At 38.5% G+C, this 19,652-nt stretch overlaps 1 protein-coding gene and 1 long non-coding RNA gene across 7 annotated transcripts in view; one reads left to right on the top strand and one right to left on the bottom strand.

The window, feature by feature from the left end:
• Positions 1–19,652, bottom strand: part of GPC6 (glypican 6) — a 1,234,490-nt gene that overhangs the window by 376,770 nt on the left and 838,068 nt on the right. For all 5 annotated transcript variants that reach the window (XM_086330189.1, XM_086330193.1, XM_086330191.1 and 2 more), the window contains one exon: positions 11,943–12,108. In XM_086330189.1, coding sequence (XP_086186315.1) covers positions 11,943–12,108 — 166 coding nt within the window. The remainder of the gene's footprint in view (positions 1–11,942; positions 12,109–19,652) is intronic.
• LOC147361845 (uncharacterized) lies at positions 543–11,849 on the top strand. Of its 2 annotated transcripts, none has more exons than XR_015138353.1 (2): positions 543–638; positions 11,673–11,849. It is a non-coding gene; the product is annotated as an uncharacterized LOC147361845 (long non-coding RNA). The 2 variants fall into 2 exon arrangements; XR_015138352.1 differs by lacking the exon at positions 543–638 and adding an exon at positions 10,220–10,342.

The raw sequence follows: 19,652 nt of genomic DNA, 5'->3' as shown, positions 1-19,652 counted from the left end.
TCCAATGGGACATTCCTGTTTTGGGTACCACTGTTTCTCAAGTCCAGCATGCTTGTCATATTCCAAGTAGCTTTTCTACTGGCGGACAGTATCATCTTTCTTTCGTGTGTTTGTCTTAGTCAGATCTGATGTGTTTCTTTCTTTACCCCCTCTTTAGTTGCCTATATTTAGACAAGAAGTCCTATAAATCTTTACTTTCACTTCTATCATTAGCACTGTCTTCCTTTCTCCTTCTATGTCCCATTTCAGTGATTGTCTCACTACCACTGGTCTCATTCATCTGAATCCATCCTTTACTCGGATGCCAAATTATTGCTTAGACCCTGCTACTCCTTGGATAAAAATGTCCTGTGACTTGTCATTGCCTACAAGACAAAAGAAAGTCAAGTATTTGGCTTTCAAAGCTTCAGCCATCCAGGCCTGACCAATCCCACCTTCCAGTATAGCAAGCAAGTATGTCTATATCAGCTTGCCTGGTTTCTTCGTAAGCACTTAAGCACATCATGCTTATTCTTATCTCTGCACCACTCTTTTTCCATCTTAGTGTCACCAGATTCTTATTCACCTGAGCAAGAGCAAGCTCCTCTCTTCTGAGATGGACTCTGCCTCCCAGGAGCTAAGGAAAATCCAGAAACAGGGTAAGAAGAAGCTTGTGTGATGAAGTGCACTTTCTCTAATCCTGTCCACTTCGATTCTTTCTGATTAAGTACCCTCTTACCATTTTTCCTTTGTTTTTTGGCCTGGCTGCCCTGCATGCTTCTAGTATAGCAAGTCCCCTACAGATGAACAAGTTCTGTTCTAAAAGCATGTTCATAAATCCTATTTGCTTGTAAGTCCAACAAAGTTAGCCTAGGTATCCAACTAACACAATTGGCTATAAAGTACTATACTGTAATAGATTTATAATACTTTTCACACAAATAATACATAAAACACAAACAAAAGTAGAGAGGACATTTTTAATATTACAGCATGGTACCTTCAAAAGTACAGTAGTACAATACAGCTGCTGGCACACTGGGGCTGGCATCGAGTGAAGAGGCAAGAAGAGTTCCTGAGTGGAGGATGGTACAAAGGTGGGAGCTGAAGGGTGGTCAGCAGCAGGAGACGGAGGGCAAGCTGCAATTCACTCCTACCTGACGTTGATGAAATGCATGTTCTCATCTTGGAAAGTTTGTAACTTGAAGGTTGGTACATAGTGGACTTACTTACCTTGATCTTCTTCTGTCTGCTTGCTTACTCTGTTGCTTTCTATTTTCTGCTCATACCTTCATAGGTTATTCACCGCAAGGGAAAGCCACATGGCTTCTCCTTCAGTGCCACCTTTGTGGATATGTCTGATCCTACAGATGCATTATCTAGCTTCATTCTCACAAAGCTAAGAGGTGGGTTCTATTATCTCCAGTTTATTGGTGAGAAAACACCTGGAGATTTATGACGGTTAAATAATGTTCTTCAAGTCACAGGTAATAATATACAGTGGAGACAGGATTCAAACTCATGTAGTGATTCAAGGACTATCGCTCATAACTATGCACTTAATTAAACTCCCACTTTGAAAGCCTACATGGCATCTCTTTGGAAAATTAGAATTTCTCAGGAATAGGGGGTATAGCTTTTGCTTCTTTTCTATCTACCATATGCCCAGTCTTGATCTAAGCACAAAAAATCATCTAATTGCACACTTCTTTGAAGAGAATTAGATGTATTCAGAAGCTGAGCTACATGATGGAAATTATAGATATTTCAATGGTCTAAACTTGTCCAATACATACCCATTACCCACTTATAGTGATTCAATTAATTAAGTTAATGAAATGAGAAATTTAGTTCCTCAGATGTATTAGTCACATTTTAAGTGCTCAAAAGCTACATGTGACTGAACTTAAATTAATCAAAATAAAATACAAATTCAATTGATCAGTCTCATTAGACATAGTTACAGTGCTCAGTAGCTACATATGGCTAGCTACTATGTTGGGCAGCTCAGACATAGACTATTTCTATTGATGCAAAAAAATTCTATTGGACAGTGTTCAGTATAGTAAATACTCAAATTCTCCCAATATTTCCCACATCAATTCATATAGCCAGAGACTCAGAGTTACTTCCTAAACAGTTAAACCTGAGCTCTGAAGCCAAAACCTGATAGTTGCAGCTTACATGTTGTATGACCTTGGAAATGTCACTTATCTGTACAACGGAAATTGTAATATTGACTACTTAATAGGGTTGTTGCAAAGATTAAAAGGGTAAAATGATTACAGTATTGCCTGATAGAAAGTAAATGTCCAATATCTGTTAGCTGTTATTGCTATGTATGTCATGTTTTCCAAATGGAACCAAGAACCATACAAAAAGAGGAAGAAAGTTTCCTACAACTCTCTCATAGTTTTAGAATTGGATACTATAATTGTAGGTGAGTAGCAAGACACACTTCAACATTCAACCTCTCATAGACACCCTTGAGGAGTATATATTTGGATCTCAACCAATAAATGGTAGTATTAGACATATATTAAATTGGGTTACTATGAGCTTGCCAAATATTTTATATTCAGACACAGCATTTCAACAGAAAATACTACAAGGCTCATGAATGAAGGGACGCATGTATATATATATTTCACTTTGTGGAATCACTTTTTAGAAGTCCGCTCCTATGCATGATCCACACCTTCCAAGTGTACTGTGTACGGTACTTGTAGAATTACTCCTCCGGAACACTCTTAAGACTATTGTTGATTTCGGTTTTCCCATCTGGTTGGGTTTTATACATAGATTTTGGACTATGGAATACATTTCTATGACTATGTTAACACAGAAGAATTTGGAACACAAAACTACGATAAGATAAAGAACTCTTCTAAAAAAAAAATGTCTAGGACTTTGAATTTAGAAAACCAGGAGCCATATGCATAAGTTTTAAGATCAAGAACTCCAAACTGCCCTCACCCACTGATTGTCACGGATTCTGAGAAAACTCCCTGTCTTGAGGTCAGTAAACTCTCTTACAGAAGAGTGATTCTACTTCCTCTGGGAGACCTGACTTTTTCAAGCTAGTATGAAGTTACTCATGACAGATGTAGGGCTGAGGTAAGACAGGAGTCATTTTCTGATTCAGTCAATCTCAAAACCACATCAACCTCTGGCAGCCAAAGAGGTGATAGTTGCTACTTCCAAAACTCTATCACATATATTAGCTAATTCATTCCACTTGATATTATTTTGAAGCCTCTCATTAAATCAGTTAATTTCCCGAGCATTGAGATTTTAGAGGTGAATACTGTCTAGGTTTTTTTTTTTTTTGTCATTTAGTTATCAGTGTTATCTTTCTAGAAGATCCCAGTACTTTAAAGAATAAAAATATGATACTTATATCTCTTCTTGGGATAATGTCAAACATTCACTGGTTTATTTTTTCATTTCTCTAATTTTCACTTATTCAGGGGTTATAGTAAAGGAAACTCTTAGTGTAGCAAATTGTTTAAATCCATGCAAAGGAAAAAAAATCAAGGGTATATCGTTTATGTGGGATTTATATATAAGCTGTTATTTGAAGGACAAGTCATATTTCATGCTGTATTTTAATTTAAATTCTCTCCTGGCTATCTTACCACATATCTGTAGACACAATATTTTTAAGTGACTTACCAATTCACAGTTTTCATATACCATGAAGGATCTCAAAAGTTTCAATTACTCCCAAGGACATTTTTTTCCCATTTCCCTTTCAGAGTAACCAATGAAAACATGTTTTTAACCATTAGAATAATTCCTAGGGCTGTCTCTTCTAACCTGGCTTCACCTCTGGCTCCTTGGAGTATTTGCTCATGATAAACAATCCACAAAGAAAAGAAGATAAAAAGAAAACAGTTCAAAAAGTTTTTTATAATTGTTAAAGAAATAAGCCTGAGGAAAAATGACAAGCATTAAGGCGTGATTAGCAGCTCCACTTTTTTTTTTTTTTTAAATTTTGGCTGCATAGCTTGTGAAAATGAAAGTGAAAGCTGCTCAGCCGTGTCCGACTTTTTGCCACGCCACAGACTATACAGTCCATGGAATTCTCCAGGCCAGAATACTGGAGTGAATAGCCTTTCCCTTCTCCAGCGGATCATCCCAACTCAGGGATTGAACCCAGGTCTCTTGCACTGCAGGCAGATTCTTTACCAACTGAGGTATTTTATAATTGTTAAGGAAATAATCCTGAGGAAATGACTAAAGCATTAAGACATGATTAGCACATCTTTTTTTTTTTTTTTAATTTTGGCTGCACAGCTTGTGGGGTCTCAGTTACATGACTGGGAATAGAACCTGGCCCACAACAGTGCAAGTATGAATCCTGACTAGTAGGCCACCAGGGAACTACTTCAGTAGCTCTACTTGTGAGATAATAATAAATTAAAGGAACTTTTAGAACAATTAGAAGACATATTTATACCTAATATATTTCTACTTAAGATCTAATTATATCTATGTTAATATAAATGTTATGTTTATGGGAAATGAAATCTAAGTACCCTGGTTTAACAATACTATTATTAAGATGTTTTAATAAAGTATGGCAGCATCGTACAAGGACCTATTACTTGGGTTAAAATTAAGATTTTCATTTTCCCTATTAATCAAGACTCTCAAAGGGATTTGCATATTTTAGGAGTTTATTCCCCTCCTCCCTTTATTCATTAAATTGTTCACCACATGAAGGACTTTTGGTCACAGTGGTCCTAGGACTTGTTATAAGGTCACTATTTGTAAGCAATCATGTGTTATTTTAATTTTTAAAATTAATTTTTATTGGAGTATAGCTTCTTAACAGTGTTGTGTTAGTTTCTACTATACAACAAAGTGAATCAGCTATACATACACATATATAGCCTCTCCTTTTTGGATTTCCTTCCCATGTAGGTCACCACAGATCTCTGAGTAGAATTTCCAGTGCTATACATGAGGTTCTCAATAGTTATCTATTTTATACATAGCATCAATAGTGTTTTAATGTTGTCTTTAACAATCCACTAACTTTGCTCTATTTATATTTCTTGTTTGTGCAACACAATCCTTTTTTCTACCTCATATTCCTCTTATTTCCTGAAATTGGAATTGCTAAGACTGTCAGTGGGCTAATCGTAGTGTTTGATTTTTATCTGCATTTCTGGGACCTATTTAACTTGAAATCTGTTGAATTCCATTCTAAAGAATCATCAAATATTTTCTCTTGGCATGCCCCAAACCAGACATCTTGTGTTGTAGCTTGAACTTGAAAACATGACAGTGAAAACTATCACATTACTAAAATCAGATGTCAATTATTAAAAACAAGTACTTTCTGCTATAATTGTCAAATTAAACCACTTATCTATAGGAAACACTGAAATTGAAGTGTAAATTGAAAGCAAAATGTAAAATCGCCAATACAAAGGCAATTCTGTAGCCACTTTCAATCATTTTGATGTGCTCGGCTTGCTCCTGGTAAACTAAATCCTTCTGTCCCTGGTTCTCATAGAAATTGGAGAGCAGGATAAGGCAGAGGAGGTATTTCAGTGAACTTCCCATTATAAACGGAACATCTTGTATCCTAAAGAATGTTGTACTTGCAAAAATTGGTATGCTTTGTTGCAGGCCATTGGTGGTGTCATATTATACTGCACCATGAATTCCAACTTGAAACTCTAGAATATCGTATTTGTGGGAAATGGACTAAGTACAATTATAAATTGTATAGAAGTTGAGTATGTGGGAACTGGAAGAGATGGATGAACAGAAGTTGGCACTGGGGACCCCGGAAATACATATGCATACCTTAGAAGGACTACTTGTCTATTACACCAAGTAATTTTAGGTTCACATGCTTTGCCTGCTTTGATCCATGGGAAAGTCTGCTTGAGACTTTCAGAATGGAAACTGCAGTGCCATGAATCCCTTGAGTTGCTGCCTCAAGATGAGCAATAGTAAGTGTTCAGAGGTTGGGAAATGCCTCCTTCCCAGTATAGTTTGCTGAATTGCCCTCTACATTAAAGCAGCCTTAAAACATTAACCCCATCGTGCCACGTAGCGATATTTTCACATACGCAGAGTTCAGAAGGAAACCACTCTCCAAAAGTAGGAAATTGATAACAAATGCTGCTCATGAAAGGCTTCTGGGTACCAGCCAACTGTTTTCTTTCTTTTATTTTTTTCTCAATGAGTAGTTAGCACTACTTATGGATTCTGCCAGCATTACAGAGAGAACACAGCACATGATAAATGTCCATGAGAAACGAGAAATGTTGAATCAATAACTATAGAAGGAAGGCAGAGGTTTGGGAGGGGTTAGATTCAACTGATAGAAAATAAAGTAATTCTGTTTTTCTTTTTTTTTTAATCTTTCTTGGTGCTTTTAAGAATGCACAAGGGCAAACGTAAGTTCTGTAGCTAACGGTGAGATCAGATTCTACAATAATTGCCTTGACTTTTGTTCTTCAGTTTTAGAGTTGTGTTTCTGGCCTGTGTTATTGAATAGGCTCTTGTCTTCTACAAAGCAGAGATGAAGAAGACTTGGAAGTTTGTTGCTAACTACAGTTCCTGAAATGATTTTCTATGTTTAGGGTCTAGAGGTTTTTGAGACATGGGATTTATATATATCAGCCAGGGTCATATTTACTATAGAATTCTTTAAAACTAAAAAAAGTATCAGATTTATATTATAGGATTTCATGCTTAAGAAAGTCTTTGAAAGAGGAGCATCTTACACAAATGCTTGAAATAGTTCCTTGTGTGTATTCTATATCCTTCTGAAATGCAACATCTCACAGTCCATATATTTTATAAAAAGTGAACCCAAGTTTATTTATAAGAAATGATACATGTTTATCTAGCAACATTTTCCCCAGATAGAAAGTTGCAAATACAGTAAATACCTTGAGAATGAAATGACTCTTGCAGGTGCTATGAAAGTCATCTGTGTCCCCAAGTGGCCATTTATAATGTGACACATGTCCTTTGACTGACCTAACACACCTTCCTTGCTGTTGGCTTTAATTTACAACTTGATAGTAGCTGTCACAGTGAAAGAAGCAGGCTCATTACCTGATTTGTTTCTGCCATCCCTGCACTCATCCAGGGATCTGCACTTTTTAAATGACTGAATTAGTCACACTTCCATTAAACGAGTAGACCTACAAAGTAACGCAGAACAGCCTCTGACTGCATTCGCTTCCATGGCTCTGCCTACTTGTTTCCATTCACTCCATTCAATGGACGTGTACTGAGCCCTGTTCTTAGCAGGCAGGGCCTTACTGGCTTGACTCCCCTTGCTTAAATCAGAGCAAGGTCCATAGTAGACATGTGCTGGATTTATGAATGAATAAGAGGATGAATGAAGAGTATCCACTGCACTGTCTCTTGGCCCAGCACAGATGTGGTACTTACCTTAGGTTTCACGTTTGATGTCAAGGCAGTTTTCTGCCTTGAGACTTGGTTGGTTTGAAAGGAGGAAGCAGCCCAGAGAGTTTGATATCATTGGTTTGTCTGATCTATGAGTGCAAGGCCTTAAGGCCTAAATTAAATATAAATTGCTCTTCTGTCTCTCTCTCATTGGAGGGTATCAATAGATCAGGGAACTCAACCTTTTCTGGACAAAAATGAATACACATCTTCCAAATCTTATCAGTTCAAGTCCATGTCAATAGTGGTGAGAGTGGATCATAAACCATGTCAAAAATTAAACAAATAAGTATTTAAGAACCACTGGTAGATCATGCTACATGTACTGAAATTATCACAGAGATTTGCTAATACTTGGAGCCTGTAAGGTAACAACTGTATGCATTACGGCTGCTCAACATCAATTGTGTTTGACCAATGATAATTCAATACTTAGTCACAGAATGAGTGCTTTATTCTATGCTTATCAAGCTAGGGCTTCTCTGACCCCCCAGATGAAGTTAAGTCTCCCTGAGGAGTAGACACTTAGGATCCTGAGCCTCTGATTTTTATAATACCTCATCACAGTTGATTATAATTAATTTAACTACATTCAATTCCCTGAGGGCAAAAAAACATGTGTTTCTAGCTTACTCAATATAATGAGTTGAATTAATACGTTAAGATTATAAGCATCTTACAAACTAGAATAACCTAAAAACTTAAGCTCCAGTGTTGGGCAAAAAACATGGTAAGGTCTCACTTCTACATGGAACTATACAGATAATTTCACCTTCTATTTATAGTCATAAGCTTCCTGCAACATTTCAGTGTTAAAAAAAAAGTACAGAACAACATGGAATCCATCTTTAGTCTCACCAACATGTGCCTCCCCTTACCTAAAAAACTTTTATTTTTCCTAATTCTCACAGTCTATTCTATTCTCTAGTTATAGAAGGTACCAGATGTTTGGGGAGGCTGTTCCATGCATCCTTGATTTTAAAATAGAAGCAAGATCTATTGTAGCTATAAAATGTGACTTCAGCCTTAACTTCTGTGCTCACCAGTGAGGTGTAATCTGCAATGTGGTTGCTCGTCAGTGGAACCATTCTTATCTGTGGAATGCTGGTATCCATGCCAAACACTCAAAAGAACCACAGGATATTGCCGAAACGGCACGTTCTGTCCACAATCCATTTCCCTCTAGGAAATTTTAATTTACATAAACACTTTTCAAGAAAACCCTTTTGCATTTAGACAACTGTTAAAAACCAGGCTAGAAAAAGCTGAGTATGAATATATAGCAACACCTGGGGAAAGTGCCTAAAAGAGATTGTCAATATCCTCAAATTCTCCTTCTGCAGGTTTCAAAGAGGGAACCAGCTAAAAGCTACTCACATCCTTCTGCTTCTGGGAGTGGTGGCTGGGGGCTTGGATGCAGCAAGGGGGAGACACAGGTTGAAGCCTGCCTGGGCTTTTGTACTGGGGAATCCCACATGCTTCTAGGCAGCAGCGGCACCTCCAGAGAGAGGCGAACCCAGGCTTTCAAGTGCCCTACAATGGAGCTGGCAGCATCTTCTTCAAAGCTGCCAGCAACTTAAAAACAAAATGCTTTACCTAAAAAAAGGAAAAAAGTTCTTTTTTTTAATAGTAGTTAACTAATAAGAATCTTTTGAGCTGGGTCTCCCCTACTTTAACAGAGCTAAAATTTCTAAAGAACTATGAAAATATACCACAAGTAGAACTCCTGATTTTTTTCCCTAGGATTTAAAAAAAAAACTGCAGAACTTCAGAAATGAATGTGAATACCACTGGGGTTTTTACTTGAACACTTAAAACATTTCACTTTATCAGCAAAGTGTCTTTCTTTTGACATGATGCAGACACCAACTGAATTCTAAATCGTTACAAATCACTTTCAATTAATTCGAGGCATTGTAGAGATTATGAGAATGTGCCACCAATTCAATCCTCGTTGTGACTGCTGGTTGATTGCGTGCCACTGTTAACCGTTTAGATGAGCACATAATAAAAAAACAACTGGTAAAATGTATAAACCAGGACATTGATGTGGAAGACAGAGACAGCACGTGCAGTTGACAGCAGTAGGAATGAAGGGCTTGATGATGAGACACTAGCGGTCTAAGAGTGATGGGATGCAGGTGCTAAGCAGAGAGAGGGCTATTATATGTAATTTTTGTTGAATTACTGATTTGCTCACTGACCTTTGCTGCTGCATTCGTGAACACTGTAACACTGCCATCTTGGATGTATCTGTGTGGAAAATGGACTTGGCACATTTGACTAATTCATGTAATAAGCTGGTGAACTCACACCTCATATCCAGACAAGTATTAGCAAGAACATAATTTGCCCTGTAAGTCTATGCAGCTGGTCAATTCTCAATGCCACAGGTAGGAAAATTGGAAGAATTTTCTTAGCGATCTCTAGTACTAATAAAAAATGATATAGGGGAGCAAGGGCTATGAAATATATGAATGCAGGCCCAACCACCAGCTTCCCTTCAAACACATGGTAAGACACCACAGGTAACCCCATCATAGGTTTAAGTTCAAATTTTAGTTTTTAAATCAAATGATTTTCTAGGCATTTCATTTCACATCAAATTGGCACCTAGGAAAACCAGCTGATTGAAGTATAAGGATTTGTTTCATGTTAAAACAGCCAACAACACTGAGAAAAAAAGCCAATCAACAAGTCACTGTTGCTCTTACAAGTTAACAAGCCCATATTCTAATTTTTGATCATGTCCTGCTCTATTTAACAAAATCCACATGCCTACTTTCACCAGTAAATTGCAAGCTGACCAAAACAGTTTGACTGCGTTATGCATTATGGCAATTTTAACCCAACAGTATGAATAACTTTTATGATTCAAAAGTGATGATGCTGTGAGACTTATCTGCTTTTTTAATAGGTAAATCTTTTTAGATTTCTTTGTGGGTACTTTAATGTGGTAAGCTTAAGCTTTCTTTATTTATAGTTTGCATTTAACTTACAGATTTGTTTTACTTTTACCACTCAATGCTTTATACAGTTGTTTCAGTTTAGGCTTTACATATGTAAGTGATAATATGATTATACAATATACTACAGTTGAATTACTTGTTCTTTTGAATTGAGTAGGCGAATGAAGGATGCAAGTGTTTTTAAATTAGTATTATTTAGGTAGAATGTCTTTGCCAAAATTCATCTAAACTTATATTTTAGAAGTTCAGGCTTACGTGTCTAAAAAATTCATACTCCTCTCCAAAATCTTAGCAAAGGACAAAAATCTTAGCAAAGAACCACATCTTTTTGAGTTAGAAAGGTACCTTAGTGATTAACTTTTTTAAAACCCCCTCATTTCTCAAATGAAATAACTCAAGATTATACAAATAGATTTTGTCCTCCCACTGAAGAGAAAGAGTGGAATACATCAATTTATTCTCTCTGTAACGATTTCTGAGATCTTTGTTAGATTACTTCCATTTGGATCTACCCACTCTAAAATCTTTCTAAAACTTTACAACCATTTTCTTTGGCCTTCATAAGCAAAACAGTGTGTTAGCTAATGAGTTTTTCTGCCAAGGCTGACTGCATATTTTTGTTAAGGTTTCTTTGCATTCTGATGCACCTATTTCCTTTCCTACCCAAATCTGAGATGTCAGAAGACTTTACTCAAGCCTTCTAGTTGAGAGGGTTGCATAAATGATGAAGTCCCTCTGAGGAATGCCACTGTTATTGACCCCACTCTGCTTGTCACAATGCAACCCCAGTAAATGCAGTTGAAAACTACTTCTATTTGAAGGCCATTTGACAGAGGGGGAGAAAACACATTTACTCTTTCAAGGCCTGTGTATTTTCCTGGGAGAAGCCTGCCTATGAAATTTGTCCTTTTATCCTTGGATAGCAATTTGGGAACTATCTTTAGGCAGTACAGTCTCCTGAGTGGTTTCTGCATCTCCAGACCACAGCAGTGATTCACAGGCCTACTCTGTATCTCCCCCACCTCCTTCCCGCCTCCTTTTTAAAGACAGGAAGACTGTTTCATGCTGCTGTGCTGAAAACATTCTTCTCTGGAGGCTGAGGAAGAAAATCTGCATATTTCAGCAAAAATATTGAGCTATTTTCACCATTGATGTTTAAGGAAGGAAGTGTTTACTAATATCTGTGATTATACTGAGACACTACAAATAAGAAACAGACAGGACTCTGGGCTTTTTCTTGAAACAAGATTTTTTTCTAATGTGTCCCCTTACTCACAGGCACTCCCAGAAATTCAACAAGATTACTTCTATCTTCATCAGACAGATCAGCTACTGCACTACAGCTGGCTCATACTATCTTCAACAGGACTGTCCGTCACAATAGACCAAGAAGTCTTACTTCTCAGGATTAAAAAAATGAAGAAAAATGCAACATAATATTTATGATTGTCTAAACATTCTGTGTGTGTGTGTTTCAACCCTCCTAGTCTCTACAAGTCATCACCACTTTGGACCTGCCCATCAGGCATCCGTGGTGATGCTCCTTACCTATAAACAGGTTCCACTCGGTGTCGAGATCGGCTTGATTTGCCAGGCAGCCCTTCATGACGTTGAGGCAGTAGTTGTTGCATGGTCTCACCGTGGGGAGTCCTCGACAATAAGCGCAGTATAGCATCTTCATGAGGGCACGGATGCAGCCTGGGGTCGGGCTGACCTAAAGATTTATTGAAAAAAAAAATCAGAAATAAGAAGGATGGAAGGGGACAAAAAAGAAGTGACTCATTTTATCCTTGAAAATGGAAAACAGTGAAATGGCCCTGATAAACCTTCAACAGCTGGGCAGCAGGCTAAAGGAGCCATTAGAATCTTAATCCTTTGCAGTATTTAATCTTGAGTCAGTCAATTCCTCTTTAATACTTCTGTTCAGTATAGGAATAATCATTTTTCTTGAATTGTCCTTGCCAACATTTTGATATCTATGTCATTGCAATTTAGTCCTAAAACCTAGACACTCTTTCAATGAAATAGAACATGCAATGAGATAATGCATGTGAAAGCAATTTCCAAAGTTAACAGCCCCATAAAAATGAAGGTATTATTAAAGTTTAATGTGACACCTTTGGAAAATTTTCCAACTGGTTATTTGACCCTGTTTCTAAAGGAGGTTGGCAGATACACTTCCTCTGTACATAACTTTTTAAAAAGGATCAATATCAACTTGTCTGGGATTTCTGAGATCCAGGCTTGTTGAGAAGCAGTGGAACTGCCAAGACATCATCTTCAGGCATCTGAAGCTTTGCAGTTCTGGGAACTTTGGAAGATGGATCCAGGGTTGAATATGAAGAGAAATCCTTGCAGCAATTCAGAGGAGCTACTAATCCACCTATAATGAAGTGCTATTTGCCTTGAATACGATAAGCAGTGAATGGTTCTAAGTTAATCAATTCTAAACCAATCAGGTCTTTTTTAGACTCACTGAAAATTCCAATTTGACTTTTAAGAGGACAGAATATTTAAAATGGAATGGACCAAAACCAGAAAAAAAAAAAAAAAAAAACAACTACAGAAAGCCTTTTTTCAAGTCTGGATACAAACAATGTTATTTAGTCACTAAGTCATGTCCAACTCTTTGCAGTCGTATGGAACTATAGCCCACCAGGCTCCTCTGTCCATGGGATTTCTCAGGCAAGAATACTGGAGTGGGTTGCCATTTTCTTCTTCAGGGAATCTGCCTAACCCAGGGATCCAACCTGTCTCCTGAATTGCAGGCTGATTCTTTACCATTGAGCCACTGGGGAAGCCAGATACAAACATTTGTGACATATTTTTTGGACATTTAATATAACATTGATGTTTTAGTCAAGACCCTGTTTCTGTTCTTGTGGTCTTGCTCTGAAAACAAGTCTAATCTGTATTGTTTGGATCTCCTGGAGAGTTAGAGTCTTATTGGATAGACCTGGGCCCCCAGGTGACAATTACATGCCCAGAGACTTCAGATACTGACAAAGCATGACGCCAATGTAAAGATAGGGCAGTAAAAGGTATTTCCATATAAATGGATATTTTCCACTACTATAGCTTACCTCCGTCGTTTTATCCTTTGCCTGGAAACCATATTTGAGGTTTCTAAAGCAAGATTTTGGTTTCTGTAACATTTTCTTAATTTTATGGTGTACACTGTAAAAAATTAATAGACAGAAACCTCAATTAAATAGAGTTGGGAGACCAGAAGGGGGAGCTCTCACACCTGCAACAATAGCAGAGACAAGGACCCAGCCAATGAAAAGCCAAGGACTCTATTTACTAGAACAGAGCTCCCAACTTCCTTTTCTCCTCCAAAAAGTGCCCTCCTTCATTTTCTGAATTGAGTTCTCTCCTGATCCTGAATAAACCCATCTGTGCTAGGGAAATATTTGACAGTCTATTTGATTCAGATCAAGAAAACTGACAAAGTCCCCAAGTTATTATTTCAAGAAATGAAGCCATCTATTATCTATCTATCATCTACTTATCTATGCACCAAAAGCTCCTGTTATCCTTTTAATTTTTTTTGTATTTTCTTTCCAAAATTTTATGAAAATTTTCTTCACTGATTTTTTTTCACGTATCTCTCTTTCTTATCCATCCATTAATCCACCTTATTTTTAATGCATTTCATAGTAAAGGATTATCCTTTTGATTTTTAATTTTCCTGATAATTTAATGTTGGCTTTAATAAAATAGAATTAACCTGATCAATGATAAAGGTTAGCACTTTAAGTAGTCCAAATCAAATAAACACAGTAGAATATAATTGACCTTTTTATGTTAAAAAAAATGGAGAATGGTTTAGTATCCACTAATGCTAAGATTTATTTTCCAACAACAAAACCAACAGAAAATGAGAACAAAAGAGAGGAGTCTGGTGACTTTTCTTCTGAGCTCATATCAGTACCATCATATCTACCTCTCCAGACAGGATTGCTGTCTGTCGTTCAGTCACTGAGTCGTGTCAGACTCTTTGTGACCCCATGGACTGCAGCATGCCAGGCTTCCTGGGTTCAATCTCTGGGTTGACAAGATCCCCTGGAGAAGGGAATGGCTACCCACTCCAGTATTCTTGCCTGGAGAATACCATGGACAGAGGACCCTGAAGGGATACCGTCCATGGGGCTCGCAAAGAATCAGACATGACTGAGCAATTAAGTTTCACTTTTTGAGATAGGATATTTTGTTGAAAATGCCAAATTTTATCCACAATTGGGCAGAATTAAAAAAAAAATACTTTATCCACATGTATCCCACATCATTCACAGAAAATAGAAAAATTCTGTATGTGAAATTCTGAATTCTTATACATTTTACTTATTTGGTGTGGTTGTAGTCCTACAAACCATTGTTCATAGCACTTTAATTTTCATAGCCTCGCAACTACTCTCCTGACCTGATGATGCCTTTCTCCAGAGACCTACCCTATTTTCATCCAAGGTGGCTAAGCTATTTCTTCCTTTGACTCTGCTGAATGTTTGATTTCCTTGTCATTGGTGTTATATAATGCTTTGCCGTTTCTCACTCAGTGTGCCAGTATAAAGCCTAGTTACTAGTCGCTCAGTAGTGTCTGACTCCTTGAACCCCATGGACTAGTCCACCAGTCTCCTCTGTCCATGGAATTCTCTAGGCAAGAATACTGAAGTGGGTAGCCATTCCCTTCTCCAGGGGATCTTTCTGACCTAGGGATTGAACCCAGGTCTCCAGCATTGTGTCAACAGTGGAGATGCAGATGGGACATCCTTTGGAGGGTATGGACTCTTTCTCATCACTATAACCTGTACCACTTTGCATAATATGAACATCACTATAAGGTATTGTGATTTAGGTATTCAGTAAATGCTTTTTCAATTGAACTCTCTATTGTGGTTCTCAATTCCCTGGCCACATTGATATTCAAAGAAAAAGGGAACAAGATAGTTTGATACATCTTAGCATTCAATTGTTGCTTTTAACTCCATTTTCAAAGGTTATTGATTGTATTAATTCCAAAGTTTTGTGGCATTTGTGTGTATGTGTGTGTATTGGAACTGGGGCAATTTTCTCAGTCTGACATTTCAGAAGAGTCTCCAACTCAGAGTGGCAACCAACAGAGAAAATTGAATACCCTTAATAACCTAAAAGAACAATGTTGTTCAAGTTAAATGTGGCTTTCTCAGTACTCTAGGAAATGACATCCTTCCTGGTCAAATAAAGGGCATTCGAAGAAGAAAACAAAGTGTGGAGGACAGAGCTGCAACTTTTATGTTCACAGACCATATTTTTTGAAGTGAAACAACTGCATACTTGAATTCAAATTTTAAAAAAATGAATCACTTCAAACTGAAGACTTTTAGAAGTAAGCCTTTGAAAAGAGGTTGTTTCAAATGCCAATTGCATTCAGATACCAGTAGGCTACGCCTATTTTTAAAATGTATAGTAGTATTTTATAATTGTGCTATTATTCTTAAAAATTATTTTAATTTCAAAATCACTATAGACTCATAAGAATTTGCAAAACCAGTAGAGTCCTGGGTACCCTTCACTCACCTTCCTTCAATGGAAACATCTCATAAAACCATATCAAAGGTTCATAGACATTTCCAGGCTCCTCTGTCCATGGGGATTCTCCAGGCAAGAATATTGGAGTGGGTTGTCACGCCATCCTCCAGGGGATCTTCCCAACCAAAGGATCGAACCCAGGTCTCCTGCATTGCAGGTGGATTCTTTATTTCTGAGCTATCAGGAAAGCCCAACATTGATACATTGCTGCTAATGAATTTATAGAACTTATTCAGTTTTCATGATTTTTTAAGTCTGCATTCTTTGTATGTGTGTGCATGTGTATACTTCTGTGCAGTGCAACCCTATGTATGGATTAGTGTAACCATACCACAGTCAACATACAGAACTTTTCAGTCACAACAAAAGCATTCTGTTGTGCTCCTGACTCACCCCTTGTCCCTATCACCAAGCAACCACTAATCTATTTTTCATCTTTATATCTTTATCATTGTAGGAATCAACTAGTATGTAACATTTTAAGCTTCTTTTTTGTTTTGAATTGAGTATGCCCTTGAGGTCCATCCAAGTTGCATGTATTCATTCTTTTTACTTGCTGAGCAGTATTATTGTTTGGATATACCAAATTTGTAGAACTCTTCACTCACTGAAGGATACGTGGGTTGTTTCCAGTACTTGGCTATTAGGGTTAAAGCTTCTATAAGCATTCATGCAGAAGTTTTTGCATAAACATAAATTTTCATTTCTTTGGGATAAATGTCCAAGAGTGCAATTAATGGGTCAAATGGTTATTGTGTGTTTAGTTTTACCAGAAATTGCCAAACTATTTTCCAGAAGAGTGAAGTCCTCTACATTTCCACTAGCAATATATGAGAGATCCAGTTTTCTTCACATCCATGCCAATATTTGGTATTATTACTATTTTTATTTTGGTCTTTTTAATAGGGGACCGGCGCGCTAAGTGCGAACTAGAGAAGCCACCCCACGTCCGAGGTCAGGGGCAGAAGCTGGGAGGACCCCATGCCTGAAGGGCGGCGGCCAAGAGGAGTCACTCCACGTCCGAGGTCAGGGTCAGCGGCCGAGAGTACCAGACTGCCACGGCGCAGGAACAGCCAAGAGGAGCTACCCTGTGTCTGAGGTCAGGGGGGCGGCCGAGAGGAGATACCCCGAGCCCGAGGTCAAGGGCGGCTGCTGGGAGGAGCTATCCCATGCCCCTAAGCCGGAGGCCAGGGGTGGCGGCCGGGAGGAGCAACCCACGCCTGAGGCCAGGGACAGTGGCCAGGAAGACCAAACCCACATCCAAGGGGCCGTGGCTGCGTGGGTGCAGGAGGGCCTAGAGGAGCTATCCCAAGTTGAAGGTCAGGAAGGGCGGCGGTAAGGAGATACCCCTCGTCCAAGGGAAGGAGCAATGGCTGCGCTTTGCTGGAGCAGCCGTGAAGAGATATCCCATGCCCAAGGAAAGAGAAACCCAAGTAAGACAGTAGGTGTTGCAAGAGGGCATCAGAGGGCAAACACACTGAAACCATACTCACAGAAAACTAGTCAATCTAATCACACTAGGACCACAGCCTTGTCTAACTCAATGAAACTAAGCCATGCCCGTGGGGCAGTCCAAGATGGGCAGGTCATGATGGAGAGATCTGACAGAATGTGGTCCACTGGAGAACGGAATGGCAAACCACTTCAGTATTCTTGCCTTGAGAACCCCATGAACAGTATGGAAAGGCAAAATGATAGGATACTGAAAGAGAAACTCCCCAGGTCAGTAGGTGCCCAATATGCTACTGGAGATCAGTGGAGAAATAACTCCAGAAAGAATGAAGGGATGGAGCCAAAGCAAAAAGAATACCCAGCTGTGGATGTGACTGGTGATAGAAGCAAGGTCTGATGCTGTGAAGAGCAATATTGCATAGGAACCTGGAATGTCAGGTCCATGAATCAATGCAAATTGGAAGTGGTCAAATAAGAGATGGCAAGAGTGAATGTCGACATTCTAGGAATCAGTGAACTGAAATGGACTGGAATGGGTGAATTTAACTCAGATGACGTTTATATCTACTACTGTGGGCAGGAATCCCTTAGAAGAAATGGAGTAGCCATCATGGTCAACAAAAGAGTCCGAAATGCAGTACTTGGATGCAATCTCAAAAATGACAGAATGATCTCTGTTCGTTTCCAAGGCAAACCATTCAATGTCACAGCAATCCAAGTCTATGCCCCAACCAGTAACGCTGAAGAAGCTGAAGTTGAATGGTTCTATGAAGACCTACAAGACCTTTTAGAACTAACACCCAAAAAAGATGTCCTTTTCATCATAGGGGACTGGAATGCAAAACTAGGAAGTCAAGAAACACCTGGAGTAACAGGCAAATTTGGCCTTGGAATACGGAATGATGCAGGGCAAAGACTAATAGAATTTTGCCAAGAAAATGCACTGGTCATAACAAACACCCTCTTCCAACAACACAAGAGAAGACTCTATACATGGACATCACCAGATGGTCAACACTGAAATCAGACTGATTATATTCTTTGCAGCCAAAGATGGAGAAGCTCTATACAGTTGGCAAAAACAAGACCAGGAGCTGACTGTGACTCAGATCATGAACTCCTTATGCCAAATTCAGACTTAAATTGAAGAAAGTAGGGAAAACCACTAGACCATTCAGGTATGACCTAAATCAAATCCCTTATGATTATACAGTGGAAGTGAGAAATAGATTTAAGGGCCTAGATCTGATAGATAGAGTGCCTGATGAACTATGGAATGAGGTTCGTGACATTGTACAGGAGACAGGGATCAAGACTATCCCCATGGAAAAGAAATGCAAAAAAAGCAAAATGGCTGTCTGGGGACGCCTTACAAATAGCTGTGAAAAGAAGAGAAGTGAAAAGCAAAGGAGAAAAGGAAAGATATAAACATCTGAATGCAGAGTTCCAAAGAATAGCAAGAAGAGATAAGAAAGCCTTCTTTAGCGATCAATGCAAAGAAATAGAGGAAAACAACAGAATGGGAAAGACTAGAGATCTCTTCAAGAAAATCAGAGATACCAAGGGAACATTTCATGCAAAGATGGGCTCGATAAAGGACAGAAATGGTATGGACCTAACAGAAGCAGAAGATATTAAGAAGAGATGGCAAGAATACACAGAAGAACTGTACAAAAAAGATCTTCACGACCCAGATAATCACGATGGTGTGATCACTCACCTAGACCCAGACATCCTGGAATGTTAAGTCAAGTGGGCCTTAGAAAGCATCACTACGAACAAAGCTAGTGGAGGTGATAGAATTCCAGTTGAGCTATTCCAAATCCCGAAAGATGATGCTGTGAAAGTGCTGCACTCAATATGCCAGCAAATTTGGAAAACTCAGCAGTGGCCACAGGACTGGAAAAGGTCAGTTTTCATTCCAATCCCAAAGAAAGGCAATGCCAAAGAATGCTCAAACTACCACACAATTGCACTCATTTCACACGCTAGTAAAGTAATGCTCAAAATTCTCCAAGCCAGGCTTCCGCAAAATGTGAACCGTGAACTTCCAGATGTTCAAGCTGGTTTTAGAAAAGGCAGAGAAACCAGAGATCAAATTGCCAACATCTGCTGGATCATGGAAAAAGCAAGAGAGTTCCAGAAAAACATGTATTTCTGCTTTATTGACTATGCCAAAGCCTTTGACTGTGTGCATCACAATAAACTGTGGAAAATTCTTCAAGAGATGGGAATACC

This window comes from Bos grunniens, chromosome 12 (assembly GCF_055505025.1).
Source record: "Bos grunniens cultivar Pamir isolate PY7600 chromosome 12, Bosgru_T2T1.0, whole genome shotgun sequence".
Lineage (NCBI taxonomy): Eukaryota > Metazoa > Chordata > Mammalia > Artiodactyla > Bovidae > Bos > Bos grunniens.
This window is presented reverse-complemented; position numbering and strand designations above follow the sequence as displayed.